Source organism: Vombatus ursinus, unplaced genomic scaffold (assembly GCF_900497805.2).
Source record: "Vombatus ursinus unplaced genomic scaffold, bare-nosed wombat genome assembly UNPS02014924.1, whole genome shotgun sequence".
In the NCBI taxonomy this organism is placed as follows: Eukaryota; Metazoa; Chordata; class Mammalia; order Diprotodontia; family Vombatidae; genus Vombatus; species Vombatus ursinus.
Window position 1 is genome coordinate 2319164 of NW_020954702.1, and position 23553 is coordinate 2342716.

At 35.7% G+C, this 23553-nt stretch overlaps 1 protein-coding gene across 1 annotated transcript in view; it reads left to right on the forward strand.

Annotated features, from left to right (window-relative positions):
- C2CD2 (C2 calcium dependent domain containing 2) overlaps window positions 1-23553 on the forward strand; it is an 81945-nt gene that overhangs the window by 40678 nt on the left and 17714 nt on the right. Inside the window, exons 7-9 of the mRNA XM_027843600.1 lie at window positions 404-527; window positions 6068-6176; window positions 22685-22749. Coding sequence (XP_027699401.1) covers window positions 404-527; window positions 6068-6176; window positions 22685-22749 — 298 coding nt within the window. The remainder of the gene's footprint in view (window positions 1-403; window positions 528-6067; window positions 6177-22684; window positions 22750-23553) is intronic.

Sequence of the window (23553 nt, forward strand, 5' to 3'; positions counted from 1 at the left end):
GGCCTTGGAGTCAGGAAGATATGAGTTCATCTCTTGCTTTTGTGACACGTACTGGCTTTATGATGATAGACAAATCATTTAAATTCCCAAGCAACTCTCTGAGATTGTAAGTTACAGATAAATTGTTTCAATTAGCAGAGGAAGTTTCTCAGTAAAGATTTCGATGTTCTAGCCTTTTACTTGATTCTTATTATGGAACTTTTTAGTTTTCTTATGAAGTTTATTATTGTATGTTTTTGCAAGGGATTCTCACCATTTGTGTGCATAATTTATGGACTGAAGACTGGATATTTGTCTCATTCAATAATTTTATCTTGGTAGGGTGTTAGAATGTCAAAACCACCTGTTTTCTCTCATTCTTTTGGGTAAATGTTCCTTTGTTATTGTTGTTTTCCTTCTACAGGATATGCGGTATACCTCAACACTTCCTCAGGACTTGTGCCCTCCTAAACCTCCAAGGGTTCATAAGTTAAAACTGTTGGTGAAGAATATCCAAGCAACACTGCTGAATAATCCTGGTTCTTCAGGTAGAATATTGGAAATATCAGATAAAGCTATACTACAGTTTCAGAAAGATGGGCTGTTTCATCAAATTCATAGTACTTTTTGGCACAAAGAAATTATAGTATGTACAATAGATAAAAAGTTGAGATGACTTTTAGGTGTTAAGTATTAGTAGGGTCTGTTGCGCTTCAGATTCTGTGGTCCAGAAATCAAACACCTGATTTTGGAGATAGAAGCCTAAAAGAACAAAACAAAAGAACTTAAACAAGAAAGTTAGAAATCCAGTTTATCTAGTACTCCAGTTAGCATTTTTCCCTTAACTGTTACAAGATCATGCCATGAGATAAGCTTCTTACTATTTTTTTCTCTCCTATTTTTTTTAGGGTTTGTTAAGAGCTCTTAAAATTTATGAGATGAAAGAAATGTGGTTTTCTGGTCAGTTATTTGAAATGAAACTATTTTATTCTGTAGAAGTTATTATCCTTCCTGTCAAACACATCTACCTCTAACTCCCTTAGGAAAAACTGTGGGTATATATAATACCTCTTACACTAAGTATCCTTCTAATGGGACATTGCTCTTCTTTAATAAGCTATTATTTTTCTATCTGGATTATTTTTTTAAATATGGCAATGGTTATAAAAAAACACTAATGTAGAGAAGATTTTCTTGTCGAGTGGCTCTACTGGAGGCAGCTTGAACTGGCTTGTGAGAGTTAATTTTTAAATTTTCATTAGAAAAGAAATAAGTAAATGGGAAAAGAAAATCTTTGCAGCTAATTTCTCTGATAAAAGTCTCAAATCCAAGAGATTCAACTAATTAAAGGTAAGATCAAAGTCATCCCCAGAGAGAAATAGTCAAAGAAATTTTTCAAAGGAAAAGATCCAAACCATTGATAACCATTTGAAAAAATGCTTTAAATTACTAATCATTAGGTAAATGAAAATTAATGCAACCTTTAGATTCCACTTCACACTCATCAGACTAGCAAAGGTGACAAAAGAGGAAAATAACAAAAGGTGGAAAGGCTATGGGAAAGATAGGTGCAGCTTTGAATTGGTCCAGCCAATCTGGAAAGCAGTTTGGAACTGTGTCCTAGAGGTTCTTAAAGTGTGCATACCGTTGACCCAGGTATACTACTACTAGACCTAAGAGGTCAAAGAAGGAGGAAAAAGACCCATAAATGTAAAAGATATGTACACAGCTCTTTTTGTAGTAGCAAAGAATTGGAAACTAAGGGGATTCGTTTTGAAGAATGGATGAATGAATTTTGGTTTGTGAACATAATAAAATACTGTTGTGCCATAAGAAATGGTGAAAAGGATGATTTTAGAGAAACTGGGAAAACTTGTAATGAAATTATGCATAATGAAGTGAGCAGAACAAGGAGAACACTAAGCAATAGTGACAACAGCCTAAAAACAAAAACTGAAAGAATTAAGAATTTTAGGGGCAGCTCGGTGGCAGAGTGGATAGAACTCTGGCCTTGGAGTCAGGAGGACCTGAGTTCAAATCCGGCCTCACACACTTGACACTTACAAGCTGTGTGACCCTGGGCAAGGCACTTAACCCTGACTACCTCACCCCCCCTCCAAAAAAAACCCAAGAATTTGAATCAATGCAAGATCCAACCATGATTCCAGAAGAGCAATGATGAAGAATTGTACTCTGCTCTTGACAGAGAGGCAGTGGACTCAGGGTGCAGATTGAGACGTAGTATTTTTTTAGAAATAGTGTAGAAATTTGTATTGCTTGACTATGTCTATTGTCAAAAAACAAGGGTTTTTAGTTTATCTCGTTTATTTTTTATAATGGGGTGTGTGGGACAAAGAGAAAATATATTTTTATCAGTTGAAAAAAACTTCAAAATATTCAATTCCAATGATCAAATTACAACACAAAATTATATTCTGAATATATACTCTTATCCCAAGCAGTTTCCTTCTCTAAATCATAAAACATTTTTCATTTCCTTCCTCACATTTGTAATGGATTGCCTTTGTTTTGAAAAGTAGAATCTTTGTATGGTAAATCTTTGGTTTTACAAATTTTAAACTACTAACTTAATACAAGGAAAAGATATTTCAACACTTAATTTGTTCTCAGATGGAGAACATGATTTTTATCTATCTATCTATCTATCATCTATCTATCTATTTATCTACATATCTATATCTATGTACATATACATATGCATATATAGGTATTATTTTTATTATTCCACAGAAAAATGGGAAAGTAAAAATGTTCTCAGGAATTTAAGTATTCAACAACTAAAAATTTCTCAATAGGGAAAGCTGCTTAAATGAGAAGTACAGTTATGGACACGCAGAATTTAAAAGCTTGAATTACATGGCATTTTAAGGAGGTGTTTTTTCTTTCTTTCTTTCTTTTTTTTGCAGTGAAATATTTGTTAATTTATTTATTTTTAGTTTTCAACATTCACTTCCACAAGATTTTGAGTTCCAAATTTTCTCCCCATCTCACCCTTCCCCCCACCCCAAGACAGCATGCATTCTGAAAACCCCTTCTCCTAATCTGCCCTCCCTTCCATCTCCCCACTCCCTTCTCTTATCCCCTTCCCCTTCTGTTTTCCTGTAGGGCAGGATAGATTTCTATACCCCATTGCCTGTATATCTTATTTCCCAGTTGCATGTGAAAACAATTTTTAACATTTGTTTTTAAAACTTTGCATTCCAAATTTTCTCCCTTCCTCCCTCCCCACCCACCCTCATTGAGAAGGCAAGCAACTTGATACAGGTTATACATGTGTAGTCATGCAAAACACTTCCATAGTAGTCATGTTGTGAAATACTAACTATATTTCCCTTCATCCTATCCTGCCCCTATTCTCTCTTTTGACCCTGTCCCTCCTCAGAGGTGTTTGATTCTGATTACCCCCTCCCCCAATCTGCATTCCCCTTTATTATCGCCCTGCTCTCTTATCCCCTTCCCCTCTATTTTCCTGTGGGGTAGGATAAATTTCCATTCCACATCCAATTGAGAGTGTATGTTATTCCCTCCTTAAGCCAAATCCAAATGAGAATAAGATTCACTTATTTCCTCTCATCTTCCCCCATTGTCCCCCTACTGTAAAAGCCTTTTCTTTCCTGTTTTATGTAAGATAGTCAACCCCATTCTACCTCTCCCTTTCTCCTTCTCCCAGCATAATCCTCTCACCTCTTAATTTTATTCTCCAGATATCACCCCTTCATCTTGAACTCATCCTGTGCCCCCTCTCTGTCTCTCCCTATCTATCTATCTATATATATATATATACATACATATAATTTTTTTCACTCCAACTACCCTAATACTGACAAAGTTCTCATGAGTTACAAATATCATCTTTCCATGTAGGAATGTAAACAGTTCAGCCTTAATAAGTCCCTTGTGATTTCTCTTCTGTTTACCTCTTCATACTTCTCTTGAATCTTGTATTTGAAAGTCAAATTTTCTATTCAGCTCTGGTTTTTTCGTTAAGAATGTTTGAAAGTTCTCTATTTCACTGAATGTCCATTTTTTCTCCTGAAGGATTATACTCAGTTTTTCTGGGTAGGTGATTCTTGGTTGTAATCCTATCTCCTTTGACCTCTGGAATATTATATTCCAAGCCCTTCAGTCCCTTAGTGTAGAAGCTGCTAAATCTTGTGTTATCATGATTGTGTTTCCAGCAATACTTGAATTGTTTCTTTCTGGCTGCTTGCAATATTTTCTCCTTGACCTAGGAACTCTGGAATTTGGCTACAATATTCTTAGTTGTTTTCCTTTGGGGATCTCTTTTAGGAGGCGATTAGTGAATTCTTTCCATTTCTATTTTTCCATCTGGTTCTAGAATATCAGGGCAGTTTTCCTTGATAATTTCTTGAAAGATGATGTCTAGGCTCTTTTTTTGATGATGACTTTCAGATAGTTCAATAATTTTAAAATTCCCTCTCCTCTATCTATTTTCCAGGTCAATTGTTTGTCCAATGAAATATTTCACATTGTCTTCTATTTCTTCATTCTTTTGGTTTTGTTTTACACTGTCTTGATTTCTCATAAAGTCACTAGCTTCCATTTGCTCCATTGTAATTTTTAAGTAAGTATTTTCTTCAATGAGTTTTTGGACTTTCTTTTCCATGTGGCCAATTCTGCTTTTGAAGGCATTCTTGTCCTCATTGGCTTTTTGGACTTCTTTTGCCATTTGGGTTAAGCTATTTCTTAAGGTATTATTTTCTTCAGTATTTTTTTGGGTCTCTTTTAGCAAGCTGTTGACTTGTTTTTCATGATTTTCTTGCATCACTCTCATTTCTCTTCACAATTTTTCCTCTACTTCTCTTACTTGCTTCTCAAAATCTTTTTTGAGGTCTTCCATGGCCTGGGATTGATTCATATTTTTCTTGGAGGCTTTGGATATAGGAGCTTTGACTTTGTTGTCTTCTTCTGGTTGTATGTTTTGACCTTCTTTGTCACCAAAGAAAGATTCTATGGTCTGACTTTTTTTTTGCGCAATTTGTTCATATTTGCAACCAATTATTTAAGTTATAAACTCTTTGTTAAGGTAAGGGTCTGCTTCCAGTGTCTAGAATGTACTGTCCCAAGCTTTGGGGGTTTTCTGAAGCTGTTTTCAGAGATACTTCTAGAGACCTGTAAATTTTCAGTTCTTCCAAGGTGGTATGATAAGGGGCAAGGTGTTTATTCCTTTCCTGGCCTGTACTGTGGTCTATGAGTGACCGCAAGCACTCTTTTCTGCCTTGGAACTGTGAGGAGGATTCCATCTCCACCGCCACTACAAGCTCCACCAGGCCAGCGCTCCTCCTTGCCCCAGGACCACCACCTAGAACCGTGACCCAGATCCAAGCAGGGCAAAGCAAAAGATTCCTGCCTCAGTGCCAGCAAAGAGATCCTTGTAATCCCCCTCTGATCAGCTACTCGATCCCACCTCTGTCTGTGGTTCAAGCTCCGGAAGCAGCCACCACCCCAGGGTTGTGCCGGGACTGGGGCTGGGATCTAACTTCTCTCTCACCAGGGTCACAGACTTTTCCTACTGACCTTCTAAGTTGTCTTTGGCATTTGTAGGTTGAGAAGTCTGGAAACTGCCATAGCTGCTAGTGATTCAGTCCCCTGAAGCCTGCTCTAAGTTCACTGAGGCCTGGTCTTTGCCTGCGTGCCCACGCTGAACTGTATTCCTTTCCCAGCCCAGCACAATAGACCTTCCCAATCAATCATCCAGGTTGTCTTGGGCTAGAAGTTTGTTTCACTCTTTTTATGGGTTCTGCTGCTCTAGAATTTGTTTAGAGCCATTTTTTACAGGTATTTGGAATCTCCCCAAAGGGGAGAGCTGAAGCAGATCACTGCTTTCATTCTGCCATCTTGGCTCTGTCTCCCAGGAGGTGCCATATACTTGATGACTCGTCTCATCCAGATAGTGTATCACCTTTAGAGGACACAGGTCAAATTTCTAGTATAGAAAACACAGTCTTGCCATTCATTTTGTCTTTCCTCATTTCTTGGGTTTTGTAACTGAACTATGCTTGGGACATTTTGTGGAAATCGTAAGATGTCACTCTTTCTGTTGCAGGTAGCCTTAACTGTGTGTTTGTGACTCAGCTAAATCACCCTCTCCAGAAGTTCTTCAGCTCTGTAACTAAGGGCACCACAAATTTCACTTGGGATGAGGAGTTCGCTTTGTGAGTATACCAAAGGATAATACACTTCAATATAGTCAAACCTTTGAGTTAACAGAACTTTTAACTTTGTGCAAAAGGGGGAGGGAATTCCTGGTTTGTGCAAAAGAAATGGAATATCTTGTTAAGCTTGTGAAGTAGTTTGAAATATGTCAGTGATAGTGGAAAGATGTGTTCTCTGACTTTGTTAGTTCTTGTTATTGATTTTAAAAAATCAGTTTTTATTGATGTCATTTTTTTACATTACCATAATTTTTCCCAGTATTCCTTTCCTTTCCCTTCCCAGAAAGTTATCCTATATGACAAAAAGTTTTTTTTAAAGAGAAGAATCAAAAACAAGGGGAAAAATCAGCTAACTGATCAGTATATTGAAAAATTCTGAAATTATGTGCAATGAGCCACACTCATGGACCTCTAACTCTGTGAAGGACTAGGTTAGGAGATGTTTTCTCATATCTCTTTTTTGGAGCCACGCTTATTCTTTATAATTTTGCAACATTTGTTTATGATTATTTTGTAGTTGTTTTTTCCATTTCTATTATTGTCTTGATTGTGTATATTGTTTTCTTGGTTTTAGTTACTTTACTCTGAATGAGTTCACTTTAATCTTTCCATATTTCTCTGTATTCATTGTATTTGTGTTTCTTGAGCAAATATTTTTTAAAAATGTACTACAATTTATTAAGCCATTCTCCAAATCTATGGACGTCTGTTTTGTTTTCAATTCTTTACAATCACAAAAAAAGGCTGCTATAAGTATTTTGGTGTATATCAGGACTTTCTTCTCACTGATGACTTTCTTGTAACAGAATCACTGGGTCAAAGTCACTTTATTTGCATTATTCCAAATTATTTTCCAAAATGATTCACTGATACTGATTCATAATTCCTCCAAGAAGTCACTAGTGTGCCTACTGGCCTACAACTCTCTTAGCATTGACTATTCCATTCTGTCATCTTTGCTCATTTGTAGGATATGAAGTGAAATCTCAGGATTGTTTTGAGTGTATTTCTCTTGTTATTAGAGATTTGAAGCATTCTTTTATATAGTTTTTAATAGTTTGAAATTATTTTGAGAACTATTTGTTCATATCCTTTGAACACTAATCTATTAGGAAATGACTTTTGGATATATGTGTATATTGTATGATACACAACATATGTACATGCATCTTATATGATACAAAATAATTAACATGGATTTACATGTGTTTGTTATTTCTATATTACATAACAATGTGTATGGTATAACATACATAATGTCATACTGGTGAAATTGAGTTATGCCAAGAGTCGTTCTCCCAACCTTTCCCATGAGAATACCACCTACAGTTCATAGATGTGAGCCCCGTAGGTTTACTGGCATCATGGATTAATTGGCTTGATAGTATTTCTTGGTGATCATACCTGGACTGAAACTCAGAACAATATCACTTCAGTCCCATAAGGTCTTAAAGAACAAGTTCAAATAACTATAGCTTCGGGTAGATTCAGCTCTCAAGGATCACATTTCCTTGATAACAAGTATTGACTATAATCTCACCTTGGTAACAATAAAAGATTCATCATGAAAAAATTAAAATTTATGTTGATATAGCTAGTACTTATGTTAAGTAGATGCTTTTTCATCCTTAGGTTCAACATTACACAAGTGATTTTGCTTTAAGATGCTTAATAACAAACAAGAAAAGACTTGAAATGTGATGTGTAAATATAATAATCCCAAATTGTATACAAAGAACAGCTTATATGAACTATTGTCTATAGTAAAACATGTTCAGTTACTAACCATGTTCAAATGGACATAAACATTTAGATTACCACTCTCAAAATCCCTTTAAACAATAGGAATATCTTTAAGGTCAGTGTTAAGTGGTTTGAGTCCATTTCAGGGCATGCTGTACACACAGATTCTAATCTCAGATTAAATAACAAACATAAGTAATATCAGATTTCTTGTTAAAGTAACACAAGATAACTCATAAGTCACTAGTGTCCACTAACATAACTGACTGTACTGAAGTTAAAATTAAGTCAGTTCCTTAAAACATAACCAAAAGAAGTTCCTGACTTTAATCTTACAACATAATAGATTCATATCTTTGTTTCACTAGCTTCTCTACCTTTGTCTAATTATACTCCTATTATTCTGAAAGAATAAAATACTTCAGGAACTGAATCTTATACATATGACAAGTTCAAGCATTAGTTTAACTCTTGATTAGGCCGTGGAACAACTAGAAATTCAGATCAAAACAGCAAAATCTTTCCCACTTGCAGCTTATTACAGTAATTCAGATGCTTTAGTATTCATCTAATAACTAATAGATCCAGTATTGCAATGGCAACCTTCCACTGTTTGCCTACCTGGATAATAGAAATTTGCTGTGAGTTAGAAGCAGGGACATGGTTGTAACAGCATCAAACTGGTCCTCAAGGCCTACATCACGATAAGCCTAGCATATATGGAGCCAGGTAGACAGATACCTTGTATGGGAAAATGAATTAAGAAGAGTCCAACCTTAGCCTTTCCAAGGTAAACTCTTTATCTTATTCCCAGGGGCAGATATTCACTAACCTTAGATCTCAGATGTCACTCCCATTGAGCTGCTGACTACTGATGTTTTTCTTAAGGTACTCATTTAAGTTGGCGTAAGGACGCAACAAACCTAAAAATGGAACTCAAAAAGAATATTCAAGGTCCCAAAAAAGGTTTTCTCCTCAAACAGTAAAATCTCACTAACACAGTAGGACTGGACACAATTATTATCAATATCATCAAATTGTTGCAATAAGTTAGCTTACAAATAAAATTTATCAGCCTTTTTAAAAATCACAAAAAGTTTTTTTTACTTAAAAATTTACACAAAAGATTTTTTACTTAAATATTCCTTCCTCATATTTCTCTTTCTTAAAAACAGCTTAAAATTTACCCTGATGTGAAAAGGCAATAGTTAGAATAATTAAATAAATTAGTTGGAAACCTCTAAACATGTAGATATCTTTTATTCAACCATAAAGCAAAAATAAATCCTTAAAATTGGAATTTATCAAAACTAAGTTGGTATAAGATGTCTTTAAGTATCATAAGTCCCAAAAGTACCATAAAAACAAAACAAATTTCTAATTACCAAAAATTCCTAATTACCACCCCCCTCTAGTCAAAAAGTGTTTGCATTGGGAAGGAGATTCAGGTTTTCTCATTGAAGCAATGCCAAAAATATACCCAATTAAATTAGCCTTATCAGAATAACAAAGTTTACCAAGCCTTTAAAATTTTCCTCAATAGCATTTTCTTCCTTTTGTCTTCTCTTCAAGTATAAACTCATCCTGGCATAAAATATATCACTAGAAATCAAGAAAATAATTATATTCTGGAATCCCACATAGATAGTGAATATGTGATAGTTTACTCAAACCCCTAGAAAAACAATATTGGCCAATTGCTGTAAACCTCCAAATAACTTAGTTAACAATCTTGAAATTTTCATAAGTGATAGCCAAATAATTTTGATGAAACTTCCTGTTAAGTATAGGCAAACCTGGAAGTTTATAAGTTCTTAAATACAGTACTTCAGAATAATACAATATGTGTGATGGGGTTGGGATCTGGGCCCCAGAAAGGAAAGACCCTGGACTTTCCCACATGGCCAAATCTCTGGCGATCCCCTGAGGCTATAATCCTAGCAACTGGCCTTTCATTGTGGACCTCCCTATGGCCCCAGGCCATTTCTCCATTCTCCCTTGGCCTTGTGTTCCAGGTCCCTGGAATTCTATTACCTCATAGACTACTTGGCCACTCCTAGATCCCTCCCACAGTCTTTCTGTATATAAGGTCCATCTTGTCTCCATTAAGATGCTTAGATTCTTAAAATCTGTTTAGATTCTTATAATCTAGCCACTGCTTACTCCTTAAGAGTCTGCCCAATATGATGGATATTCTAATAAACCTTGTCTTTGGCTGAAAGAAGGCTTGGGTTGAATTCTTTTGGGCAGGACCTGCGTGTTGTGATTTTGGGGTCCCAGCACCCCTGAACCTCTAAACCACATCATGTGATCAGCGAAGCTGATAAGACGACCCAACAATTTTCACTTTTTCTTCTCTCTTTTAACAGTACAATTCTTAGTCTAGCAATACCTAGAATCTATTCTAAAATATAAGAAGTTGCCTTTCTAACAGTATATCTGATATAATCATTTACCAAATTTCACAATATAAGAAAATATATAAATATAACAATACCATAAACAATATTAAGTATTTGAACTTGAAACAAAACCCGTTACCGGTCAGGTGGCTTCAATTCAGGTGAACGTGTCTCTAAATTACATTACACAGAAAATCATTCGTCTCATCACCATTGGCATTGTATACTGATCACATCTAAAAACCTATATAAAATTATCAAGTATGAACCAATTATATCTAATTAAAGAAATAATAAAAACAGTTAACATTAATATAGCACTTTATAATAATGTGATTCCCCCAACAACCCTGCGAGGTGGGGGCTATTATTATCCCCTCACAGAGTAGTCAACTGAGGTAAACAGACATAAGGTAACTTGCTTGGGGTCACACAGCTAATAAATTTCTTAATGCCAGATAGCAAATGTCTTTTATATTAAGTTCTTATTTACCATAATTGTCCTGATAGGAGAACAGACCACATTCTGATTTTCTTCAGGACAGATTTCAGACTAAATCAAATCAAATCCATATTTATAATCACTAATGGTAACTTTTATGTCTCCAAGGCCTAGCTACTGTTAACAAGTAAAAAAAAAAAAAGATTATTATCTATAAGCTTATACATCTATATTTTATTATTATTATTTGCTTTTTCCCTGTGTACCTTTTATCTGTAAGTTTTGCTTAACAGAAGGGGACTGGCCCTTTGATTTTGTCAGTGCAGATCAATTTCTCCCTCTTTGCCCCCCTCACATTGTTTCTCCTCATAAGACCCATGGTTAGAAACTCCTAATGAAATGTTTGTCATATCAGTTAATAATTCATCGAGGAGACTTATGTCTCTCAATAGAATCAAATGAGGAAATGACAGAAATGATTGTTAAATAACTTATTGTTAATATTGGGGAGACACAGGAGTCTCCAAAAAGTTTTCCAAAACCTTTTTCTCTACTAGGCCAAGCCAGCATCTGTAAGATGTTGCTGATAATGAGATTGGATTAATTTCTCCTCATTCTTGTTCAGACTGACCCTGGTGGGGAAGCCCAGTGGTCTATTCAGGTTTGGATGGGGATAAATTCTTTAATTAGATTGCCCAAGGCTGGGAGTGGTTTGGAAGTAAATGATATAATCAAAGTCCATCAGCCTCTCGTTAGAATAGGTCTGTTATTAAAATATTCATTTTCTGTCCTTACCTGTTAACCAATCAGAGTCGATTGCCACAACATCCACTTTTCCAAGGGGATATAAACTCTTAAGTGAATTCCATGAGGGGTCTTTGGCATTTGAGAGTATCCCTGACCCCCTTATATTAATTATGTGCTGGCATGATTAATAAAATGTTTACCCAGAAATTATGTCTCTCAAACTTTTTATACATCACGTAAGATATTAATAATATATAATTTAAAGGCAGCTAGGTGGCTCAGTGGACAGAGTACTGAGCCTAGAGTCAGGAAGACCTAAGTTCAAATCTGGCCTCAAACACTTACTAACTGTGTGACTCTAGGCAAGTCATTTAATCATGTTTGTCTCAGTTTCCTCATCTACAAAATGAGCTGGAGAAGGAAATAGCAAACCACTTATGTATCTTTGCCAAGAAAATCCCAAATGGAGTCACAAAGAGTCAATCATGACTGAAATGTCTGAATAACACACAATATATAACACATAATACATAACATATTTAACACATGCATACAACATGTTTTGTACATGTATGTATATTTGCACCACCTACCTGCCCCACTTCTAGGTTTTATAGCAAAATCTTTAATATTAAGGTCAGATATCCATTTAGAATATGTTGCGGAGAATGATGTAAACTGTTGATCTAAGCCTAATTTTTGTCAGACTGCTTTCCAGTTTTCTCAGCAGGTTTTCTTTAACAGAGAGTTGTTTCCTATGTAAGTTTTGTTTCCTGGCCTCTTGGACAATTGGTTATTGAATTCAGTTATTTCTGATTTTTTTTTTTTACTCTGATCTTCCTCCAATATCAAATGGTTCTGATGACTGATGTTTTATAATAAAGTTTGAGATCTGGAAGTCTAGTACCTCTTCATCCCTTTCTCTTTTTATTATTTTTCTAGATATTCTAGATTTTTTTATTTTTCAAAATCAATTTTATCATTATTTAATCAAATTGTCTAAGTATCCCTTTGAAAATTTGATTGCTATAGCATTAAAACTGCAAATTGACTTAAGAGAAACATGAAGAGGTAAACAGGAAAGAGAAATCATAAGGGACTTATTAAGGTTGAACTGTTTACATTCCTACATGGAAAGATAATATTTGTAACTCATGAGACCTTTGTCAGTATTAGGGTATTTGGAGGGAAAAAATTTATATGTATATATAGATAGGTAGATAGATAGAGAGAGAGAGAGAGAGAGAGAGAGAGAGAGAGAGAGAGAAGGCACAGGGTGAGTATCTCACATAAAACAGACAAGAAAAGACTTTTACAGTTGGCGGGGGGGAGAGTGGGGAAGGTGAGAAGAAATGAGTGAATCTTCTTCTCATAGAATTTGGCTTAAGGAGGGAATAACATACACACTCAATTGGGTATGGAAATTTATGTTACCCTACAGGAAAGTAGAGGGGAAGGGGCTAAGAGAGTGGGGTGATGTTGGTCTATAGTTCTCTCTTAATGCTTTAGTTTCCTGGTTTTGAAATTAGAAATCTATTTATCTCATAAAAGAAATCTAATACGCAACTTTCTTAATCTTGGAGAATAATTTGTGCTGTACGGGTACTAATTGTTCTTTAAAATTGTATTAAAAATTTCCTGTGAATCTACCAGGATCAGAAATTTTTTTCATTTTTTTCATTAATTTATTTATTTTTAGTTTTCAACATTCACTTCCACAAGACTTTGAGTTCCAAATTTTCTCCCCATCTCACCCCTCCCCCCACCCCAAGACAGTGTGCATTCTGAATACCCCTTCCTCTAATCTGCCCTCTCTTCTGTCTCCCCATCCCCTTCTCTTATCCCCTTCTCCTTCTCATACAGCACAAATTATTCTCCAAGATTAAGAAAGTTGCATATTAGATTTCTTTTATGAGCAAAACAGACTTCTAATTTCAAAACCAGGAACAGCAAATTGTACATGTTAGATTTGCAGTTTCATGTGCAATCTTTTTTTTTTTAATTGTACTGTTATGGAAATGCTTGCTTCGTTCCATGAATTTCTTCATTATTTCCTGTGCAACTAGTTTTATTCATTTTCTGGGATTGTTTTGCTTAACATCATTTGATCTGGTTAGTTTTAGTATTTTATGTTTTTGAAGATATTCCTCTATTTCTATTTTGTGTTCTTGGTTTTGTTAGCATTTAACTATGCATAGTATGTTCTGATAATTCTTTTTGTTTTGATTTCATTTTGTTCATTTGCTATTTTGTTGACTTGATTCTCTGCCTTCTTTAATCAGATTGGCTAAATGTTTAATACTTTTATTAATCTTTTCAAAGAAAGTTTTATTTATCATTTGCATTTTTTTTTCAGCTTTTCTACTTCTCTAATCTTTGCTGTCTCACCCTATGTGCTCATTTTCAATGTATCTGTTGGCTTTCTAATTCTTAAAAAAAGGCATATTCAGTTCAATAATCCCCTCCTTTTTTAGTTTGTTGATGTATGTTTATAGGGATATGATTTTCCCCCTGGGTAATCCTTTAGTTGCATCCCAGGAAATTTGGTATTTTATTTCATTGCTATCATTTTCTTTCTCATAATTATTCATTGTTTCTATGACTTGTTCTTTGATCCACTCATTATTTAGGATTTTTTATTGTCTCAATTTGGGTTTGTGTCATATATTTTGCTTCCTCAACTGATAGCTATTTTTATTGCATTATAGTCTAAGGGATGCCATTTATTATTTCTGCCTTTTAAATTTTTGTTTGTAATATCCTGCAATTCTTGTAGGTGATAGAGAAGTTGGAAGTATGTCCCATGGCAGAGATTTTTTTTTTCTGTTTTTGTACAGTTCATTACTATCCTTTGCCATCTTCCTTAATAATTTTTTCCCATTTTTCATTAAATCTCCTCTATCGTCCATGCTCTCTGATTCCACTGGGTGTCAGTTGCTTTAAGGGGTTCTTGATTCCCCTTTTACTGAGGCAAGACATTCTCTAAACTCTGAATCCCTGCAGATTATAGGCATTTTAAGGTTCCCATCTCCATTCATAGGATATCTCTTCTTCTTGAATGTTCTGAACACTGAATGTGCTTCAGTGGGAATTCTTCCCACTACTTAGTCAAGAGTTTTTTTTTTCTTTTTCCCTTATCTGTCCTCTTTGCTTTCTGACCCATTCTTTTGTAGCCCCTCTTTTTCCTGAAGGACTACTGGAGTAATTTTCCTTTTGTTGTTAACCTCTAACTTCATTAGGGTACATTATATATTTCCCTTTATTTTCTTCCTCCCCTCTTTCCTCTTGTGCACTTTCCTTCTCTGCAATTTAGTTCCATAAAAAAACAATAACAGCAACAAAAAAGCCATTGATTTACCCTTAGACAGGGTGTTATGAAGTTTAGTCCATGATTTTTCAGGCCCGTTTCTCCAACATCACTTCTATTTGGTTTCTGCTTTCACCTTTGTCTCCTTGTGTACTTTCACAAAGAAATCTCTTAATGGTCTCTCTGTTATTTTGTTATTCTTAACTATATAGGTATCTGTAGGTTTTTTCCCCTATTTTTTTTTCTGGTATAACTTATTTCATTATTGATGCTCTCATTGGTTGCTTTATTTGTTTACTTTTCTTGTGGTTTGTTTTCTAAGGTGTTTGTAGTTCTGGTTTTCTTTTTAAGAATGTTTTTAAAAATCTCTTTTTATTGAACCTCCATGTTTTTTAGTTAATGTTTAGGCTCAGTTTTGTAGGTTATGTCACCTTGGTTGCATCTTGAGCTTCTTTACTATTTTAGAATTCATTATTTTATTCTCTTCTGTGGTTTCTGGGGGTTTCGAAATAGATTTGTGTTATTTGAATTTCATTTCCTTTATATTTGAAAGTCCTTTGCCTAGTGGCTTGTAGAATTTGTTGTTTGTCAGTAGAATTGTTAAATTTAACCATTGTGTGTTTTGGAGTCTACAATCTAAGGGAGTTGTTGTTTCTGGAAGCTATCTGTGGATTCTTTTGATTGGTACTTTGTTTAGATATTCTGGGCAGTTTTCTTGTATCATTTCTTGTATTGTGATATTTATATTTTTTGATATGCTGTGATGTGAAAGAACTGTAATCTTTAAGTTATCTCTAATGCAGCTGTGAGAAATGCTAACAGTTTGGTTCCCACAGAATCAGTAAGAAAATTGGAAGAGGGAGATTGGTTTATTTATTGGTTTATTGGTTTACTGGTTTACACAAATATGTAAACAAGATAAGGGAGAGATTGGTTTTCACAGACTCTACAGAAACAATAGATATTGCATTGCCAACATAGATGTTAAATGGGATGTGCAGGAATGTTGGGACAAGTTGGCGGTTAAAGCCAAGTAATCCTATATAACCACTTGCTGTGCTCCTGTGTAGTTGTGTGATTCCCATGAAGAAAAATACCCAATTCCCACAAGAATTGCTAATGAAGGTATATCTTCTCTCACTCCACAACTGTGATTTTGTTATGACCTAGCTAACTCTTGTTCTGGGAATTCACCGAGCCCAGTCTTGGACTGAATTCTGAATTGAGTCGGGGGTTTTTATAACACAGCCTTTCTTTAACATGTTTTGCTTTTATGGAGACCTTCTTTCCTTCCTTCCTTCCTTCCTTCCTTCCTTCATTCCTTCCAAGGCCAAATTTGAACTCAGGTCTTCCTTATTCTAGGGCTGGTGCTCTATCCACTTCACAGCCTAGCTGCCCCTATATATCTGGTCTTAAAGCTCTTGAGTTCCTGCCATGTATCATCAACTGCCTGCTAGTCAGGTCCTCCTGACTCCAGAGCCTGTGCTGATGCTTTCTTTTAATGTTGTCTTTTGCTTTTCTTTTTTCAGATTGTTATTTATTTTTGTGTATTTGCAATTCCAACTGGTTATGATGAGGATGGGATATGGACCCCAAAAAGGAAAAACCTTGGACTTTCCCACTAGGCCAAATCTCAGGAGTTTGCTTGAGGTTATATTCCCATTAACTGGCCTTTTTTTATTGCCTACACCCAACCTCCCAATTCTGTTACCCTTAACCTAGCCTAGCCCTCCATTGTCTTACCTCCCCATGGCCCCAGGCCGCTTCCCATCCTTTATCCTATCTAGGCTCCATTCTCCCTTGGCCACGTGGTCCAGGTCCCTGGAGTTCTATTACCTCATAGACTACTTGGCCACTCCTAGATCCCTCCCCTAGTCTTTCTGTATATAAGATCCATCTTGTCTCCAATAAGATGCTCAGATTCTTAAAATCTAGCCAATAGATTACTAATAATGTTCAGACTCCTTAAGAGCTTGCCCCAATATGATGGATGTTCTAATAAATCTTGTCTTTGGCTGAAAGAAGGCTTGGGTCGAATTCTTTCAGGAAAGGACCCTCATGTTGTGATTTTGGGGTCCCAGCACCCCTAAACTTCTAAATTTCATCAGTTATACTCTCTTTATTTCTTCGATGAGATTTGGCACTATGGATTCAAGTTTTTCTGTTCTGCCAGTTATTTCTTCAAGGCATGCATTCTGCTTTTACAATTCTTATTTCTTTTTTTCTAACCATTCAAGAACATTCTGTTGTGGTTTCTATGCTCTCTTCAGGTCAAGAAAGCTTGGGTCGAATTCTTTCGGGCAGGACCCGGGAATCGTGATTTTGGGGTGCCAGGACCCCTAACCTCTAGACTGCATCATCACTAGTGTAAATTAAATAGGAAAGACTTATAATGTCTCGTGGTTATACTCTAAAAGACATCCTGATAGGCAAATAATTATTTTCAAAAGCTTCATCTTCAGAACTTGAAGGTGACATAATTTATTGGAAAGAAGAGTAGACTAATGTACTGATTCTAAGCTTGGTCCTGCAAGTGACTAGATTTATGACCTTATAAAGTCATCTCATCTTTCTGGACCTCAGTTTCCTCATTTTTAAAAGGAAAAAATTGAATTACATACTCTTTAAGGCTCTACTTCCTATTAGTTTCTCTTAAGTAATAAAGTATTTTTCATTTCCTTCATTAATCTGGTGATATATTACTTAGTACTGACTAAAATGCTATGTTACTCTGAGTAAAACAAAATGTTTTTATATGTCTGTATTTGTAAAAGGCAGCTAGCTAGATATGGTAATGGATGGAGTGCTGGACCTGGAATTAGAAAGACTCTTTCTGAATTCAAATCTGGCCTTGATGAGGATGGGATCTAGAAACCCTGGACTTTCCCACATGGCCAAATCTCTGGCATTTGCCTGAGGCTATAATCCCATCAACTGGCCATTCATTGTGGCTATACTCAATCTCCCCATTCTGTTACCCTTAACCTAGCCTGGCTCTCCTTGTGGCCCCAGGCCATTTCCCACACTTAATCCTAGCTAGGCTCCATTGTCCAGGTCCCAGGAGTTTTGTTCATCCCACCTTACTGGCACACCCATTCAGATCTTTAGACCCCTCCTCCAGTTACCCCAAACTATTTGGCCACTCCTAGATCCCTCCCACAGTCTTTAAACCTTGTCCTTGGCTGAAAGAAAGCTTAGGTGGAATTCTTTCGGACAGGATCCACGTGTTGTGATATTGGGGTCCCAGCACCCCTAAGCCTCTAAAACCTCAACAGCCTCAGACTCTTACTAGTTATGTGACCCTGGACAAGTCACTTAACCCTGTTTGCCTTAGTTCCTCATCTGTAAAAATGAGCTGGAGAAGAAATGCAAACCACTCCAGTATTGCCAAGGAAACCCCAAGTGGGGTCATGAAGAGTTAGATACAATTGAAACCACTGAACAACAACAAAGAATTTTGAGATAAAGAGCTCTGTAAAAGTCACATAGCATTTTTTTCTTGTGTTTTTTCCCTTTTGTTCTGTTCTTTCACAACATGACTAATGTGGAAATATGTTTAATATGATTGCACATGTATAACCTGTGTCAGATTGCTTGCTATCTTGTGGAGGTGGTAAGTGAGAGAGGGAAAAAAATTTTGGAACTGAAAATCTTATAAAAAAATGAATGTTGAAAAATATCTTTACATGTAATTGGAAAAAATAAAATATTATTTACAAAAAAAAAGTCACATAGCAATTAAGCCATTTGTAGCAAGAGAGGCAGTTATAAAGCAAATTGTATATTACTCCCCTTACCTATTAGCTATCATCAGTTTTAGGGGACATTGTTGTTTGTTTGTTTATTTTCTGGAATTTAAGTGAATTTTTCACAATTCAAGTGGATTTAAATGATCACACTCTCAGTGTATCCCTTGCTCATCTCCTTCCCAAAGTACCATCTGGACCTAGAGTCAAGAAGAGTTGGGTTCAATTCTAGCCTAAGACACTTGTTATGTGACACTGGAAAAGTCCCTTAATCTCTACTTCGGTTACTTTATTTGTAAAATGGGGATAATAATAGCATCTACCTCTCAGAATTGTTGTTATGATAAATTGAGATATTTGTAAAACACTGAAAACCTTGCTATGCTATGTAAATGCTAACTATTGTTGTTATCCCACATAAGAAAGAATTAAAAGAAAAAAAAAACCAGTTTAACAAGGCTAACCAATATAATTTTTGCACAAACAAAGCCAGTGCAGCTAGAATGAAAATGGAAGCTGGTAACTAGGGGAAAAAAATCTTTGCAGCAGATTTCTTTGATAAAGTTCTTATTTCCAAGATATAAAGGGAAATGATTTAGATTTAAAATGATAAAACTGATGTGGTTAAAGTATATGAACAGGCAGTTTTCAGAGGAAGAAATGCAAGCTATCACTAAGACATATGAAAAAGTGTTATGATCAAATAGGATTGATACCAGGAATACAGGAATGGTTTAACATAAGGAAAACTATTAACATAATTTATTACATCAATAATAAAAGTTTAAAAATTATATCAATAGATAAGGTTAATTGATAAATGGTCAAAAGATATGAACAGGCGGTTTTCCAATGACAAAATCAAAATAATTTATAGTCACATGAAAAAATGCTCTAAATCATTATTGATTACAGAAATGTAGATCAAAATTGTACCAGCCGCACCGACCTTGTGCCGGCCGTGCCATACACTCTCCTCCTATAAGGAGCAGGCTGCCAGAGTCATACTACTTACCAGTCTTCGGAGCCTACCCGGATACACACACAGAGACGAACCCATCAGGAGGTGCCAACACCCGAGCTTTATTCAGAGGCCATCACAGCAAGGCCAAGCAGGAAGGCCAGAGCAACAGAGCAGGAGCAAAGAGAGCCAGTGTGCTCCGACCACGACTGTTCCTAAGTACCTACTTAGCCCCTCCTCCTCAGCCCACCTACTAGTCAATGATTGTAGGGTCAGATACCGGAAGGGGCTGTCTGAGTTTAGCGCACCAAGGGAGAGGGAGTGACGCAGGAGGCTAGGACCGGATACAGGAAGGAGGCGTCTGGGATTAGTGCATAGACAAAGAGTACGTGACCTAGGGAGTCAGGCCCAGATACCAGGAGGAGGCATCTGGGGTCAGTGCTACACAAAGGGAAGGTACGTGACCCAGGAAGTCAGGAAGGACACAGGATGGAGGCGTCTGGGGTTGACGTTGCATTTAGGGAGGGGACTAAGCAAAGGGAACTCGTCCTCTGCCGTCCCACTCCCACGTGGCCCAGCCCCTTGCCTCAGGAGCACATGCCCCTTGTATACTCTACCTTCCCCAGCTTATCTCACATAGCACTGCCCACTGCCTCAGGGCTTCTCCGTATCCAGCCCATCCCAGTTCACCACAACTCCGCCTACCACAGCCCCTGCCTCGACTTCCAAACACCCAGATCTTACCCCAGTCTTGCCACAATGCCCACCTGGCAGTAGCTAACATCAAACAGTCCCTCACACAAAATAGCTTTGAGATATTTTATACCTGCCAGATTAACTAAAATGATATAAAGGGAAAGTGACAAATGTTGGAAAGGATGTGGAAAAATTGGGACACTAATTCATTGTTGGTGGAATTATGAAATGATCCAACCATTTTTCAGAGCAATCTGGAATTGGGCCCAAAGAGTTATTCAACTACCCTACTTACTTTATTTCCAAAGATGATTAGGGGAAAAGGAAAAGAACCTATGTGTTCTAAAATGTTTCTTACAGCTCTTTTTATGGTGGCAAAGACTTGGAAATTTCAGGGATGCCCATCAGTTGGGGAATGACTGAACAAATTGTGATATGTGATTGTGATGGAATACTGCTATACTATGAGAAATAATGAGCTCAGTAATTTTAGAAAAACATGGAAAGACTTGCATGAAATAATGAACAAAATGAGCAGAACCAAGAGAACGTTGTATAAAGTAACAGCAACGTTGTTTTAAGAACAACTTTGAGTGAATTTCTTTTGTCTTTTATAAATATCCCAATTAACTATAAAGGACATATGAAGAAAGATGCCATCTTCATCCAGAGAAGAACTGATAAATAGAAGTATGTATAGAATAATTATAAATATACATACCTATTTGTGTCTAATGGTAGCCATCTCTAGGGCAGGAGGGGGGAGGTAAGGAAAAAAAAGAAATTTACATGATAATTTTGTTGTATATTTGCAAGGAAAAGCAAGTTGTGCACAGTAGATTTGCAGTTTCATATGCAATCATCCTTTTTTGTTGTACTATATTATAGAAATGCTTCTTTTATTCCATAAATTAAGAATAAAATAAATTTTTACAAAATTAAAAAGATAAATGTTCCAAATTAGATAATGAAAATGAAAACAACAATACCTCATACTCATCAGATTAGGAAATTTAACAAAAAAAAAAGTGATGAATGCATGGGGGGATTTCAGGAAAACAGATGTGCACTATTGGTGGAGCTGGGAATTATTCCAGTCATTCAAGAAAGTAATTTGGAACCATGCCCCCAAAGTTACTCAGTTATGCATACCCTTTGATTCAAATATATCACTCCTATGTCTGTACCCACAAAGAGATCAAAGAAAGAACAGGGCAAATATTTACATCAGCTCTTTTGGTGCTGTCAAAGAACTGGAAACCTAGAGGGTTTTCTGCAAGTAGAGAATGGCTGCATAAATTATGGTATATGAATGTAATGGAATACTTTTGTGGTGTAACAAATGATGATGAGGCCAGTTTCAGTTAGAATTATATGAAGTGATGCAAATGAAGTGAGCAGAACTAGGAGAACAATTTATATAACAACATTGTAAAAAAAAAAGAACTTTGAAAGTCTTAAGAACTATGATCAATACAACAAACTAATTCTAGATGATTGATCTTGGACATAGAGGTGATGTATATTAAACATATACTTAGGACATGGCCAATGTAGGAATTTTTTTTTATTGTAGTCAAAAGCAAACATTTTGTTTTTCTTTCTTTTTCAATTATTAGGGATAATGGTAGGGGTGAAGGAGAAATGAGAAGGGGAGAGGTTTTTTGTTTTTTGGGTTTTTTTTGGCTAATTGAAAAAAGCTAAAAAGAAAAAGTCCAGTCTTCTACCATTGCAAAGAAGTGGGAACAGGTACCTTCTCTTACCTCTTTTTTTAGGCCAAACTTGATCATTATAATTGGAAATACTTAGTTTTTATTACTTTGTTGCACTGTTTTTTTTCCATTTGTGCTATTTGTATGTATTGTTTTCACAATTCTGCTTCACTGTGAATCAGTATTCATCTAGTCTTCCTATGATTCTTTATATCAATCATATTTATATTTTACATTACCATAATATTGTATTTTGCAATTGATGACCACCCTTTTTGTTTCTAGACCTTTGCTGCTACAAAAGGTCCTACTATAAATATATTGGAATTTATGACTCCTTTCTTTTTGTCATTGATCTCCTTGTGATACGTGCCCAGTAGTGGAATTTGTGGGTCAAAGGTTTTGGCTATTTCATCCACTTTCTTGACATAATTTCAAATTCTTTTCTAGAATTTTTGGACCAATTCAAAGCTCCACCTAGAAGGTTTTATTAGTTTGTCCAAATCTTTCTAGAACACCTACAAGATCACCTATTCCTATCTTTTTCAGTCTTTGTCAATTTGCTAGGTATGAGGTAAAACCTCAGAGGAAATTAATATTGTTAATGATGGAAGCATAAACATTGATTATTGGATTTTCTAATAGTTCCTTAATATTTATGGTTGTATGGAACTCCTTATGTGGGTACCCCAAATAGATTGAGTTGCTTTAAAATATTTCATTGTGAATATATTTCATTATTTTTTTCATAGTGAATTAAATGCCAAATCCAAAGAGTTACAAATGCATGTTTTAGAAGATGGGGAGTCCAAAGATAGTAAGTATTTTCAACTTACTTTGGTGGAATTATTTTCAACTAGTTTAGCACCCAATATCCTTCCTACCTACTTCTAGGAAACTGAGGTACAAAGTGAAGGTATAGAGGGGAGAAATAATTTAAACCCTTTTTTAAAGTCAAGGCCAAGAGGACTGTATGTGCTCAATGTTCATAGTGCTTAGGTAATGCTATTGAAACCTTAGATTTCTGATGTGAGAAATTTTTATTTAAAAAATTAATCTTTGGTTTATTCAATGTAGCTGAAATTTTCACTGGAAGTAACAACACATGGAAGTGTTAATACATGTTTGTGAATATATTGAACTTGACTTTATTTAGCTTCAAGTTTTGAATGCAAGCTTTATACAGACTACTGATTTAATATAAATAAAGTTTAGCTTTGCAGAAGAGAGCTAATAATTTTTTTTTTTTACTAATTTTAACACTTTTGGCAGCCTCTTTAACTGGTGCCATAGTGAAGCACTTGTCAGCCTTGAGTTTGTTTAGCTTAAAAGGGTAAGAATAGATGATAAGGATTATGTTTTTCCATTTTTATTCAGATTCTTTTTTTCTGAGCTTTATTAGGTAGGTCTAAAATAATTTTTCTTGCACCCTGTATATAGGTTTATTTGCATCAGGCTTTTTTCTTAGTGTTTTTGGTGCATATTTTAATAGCAGCTTTCAAAATTGTAACTTGAATATGATATGAACCTTTCTTTGTTCTTATTAATTTTCCACATATTTGGAGTTTGATGTCATTTGGTCCATACCTATGATTTCATCAGTATGGAAAACTCTTTCTAC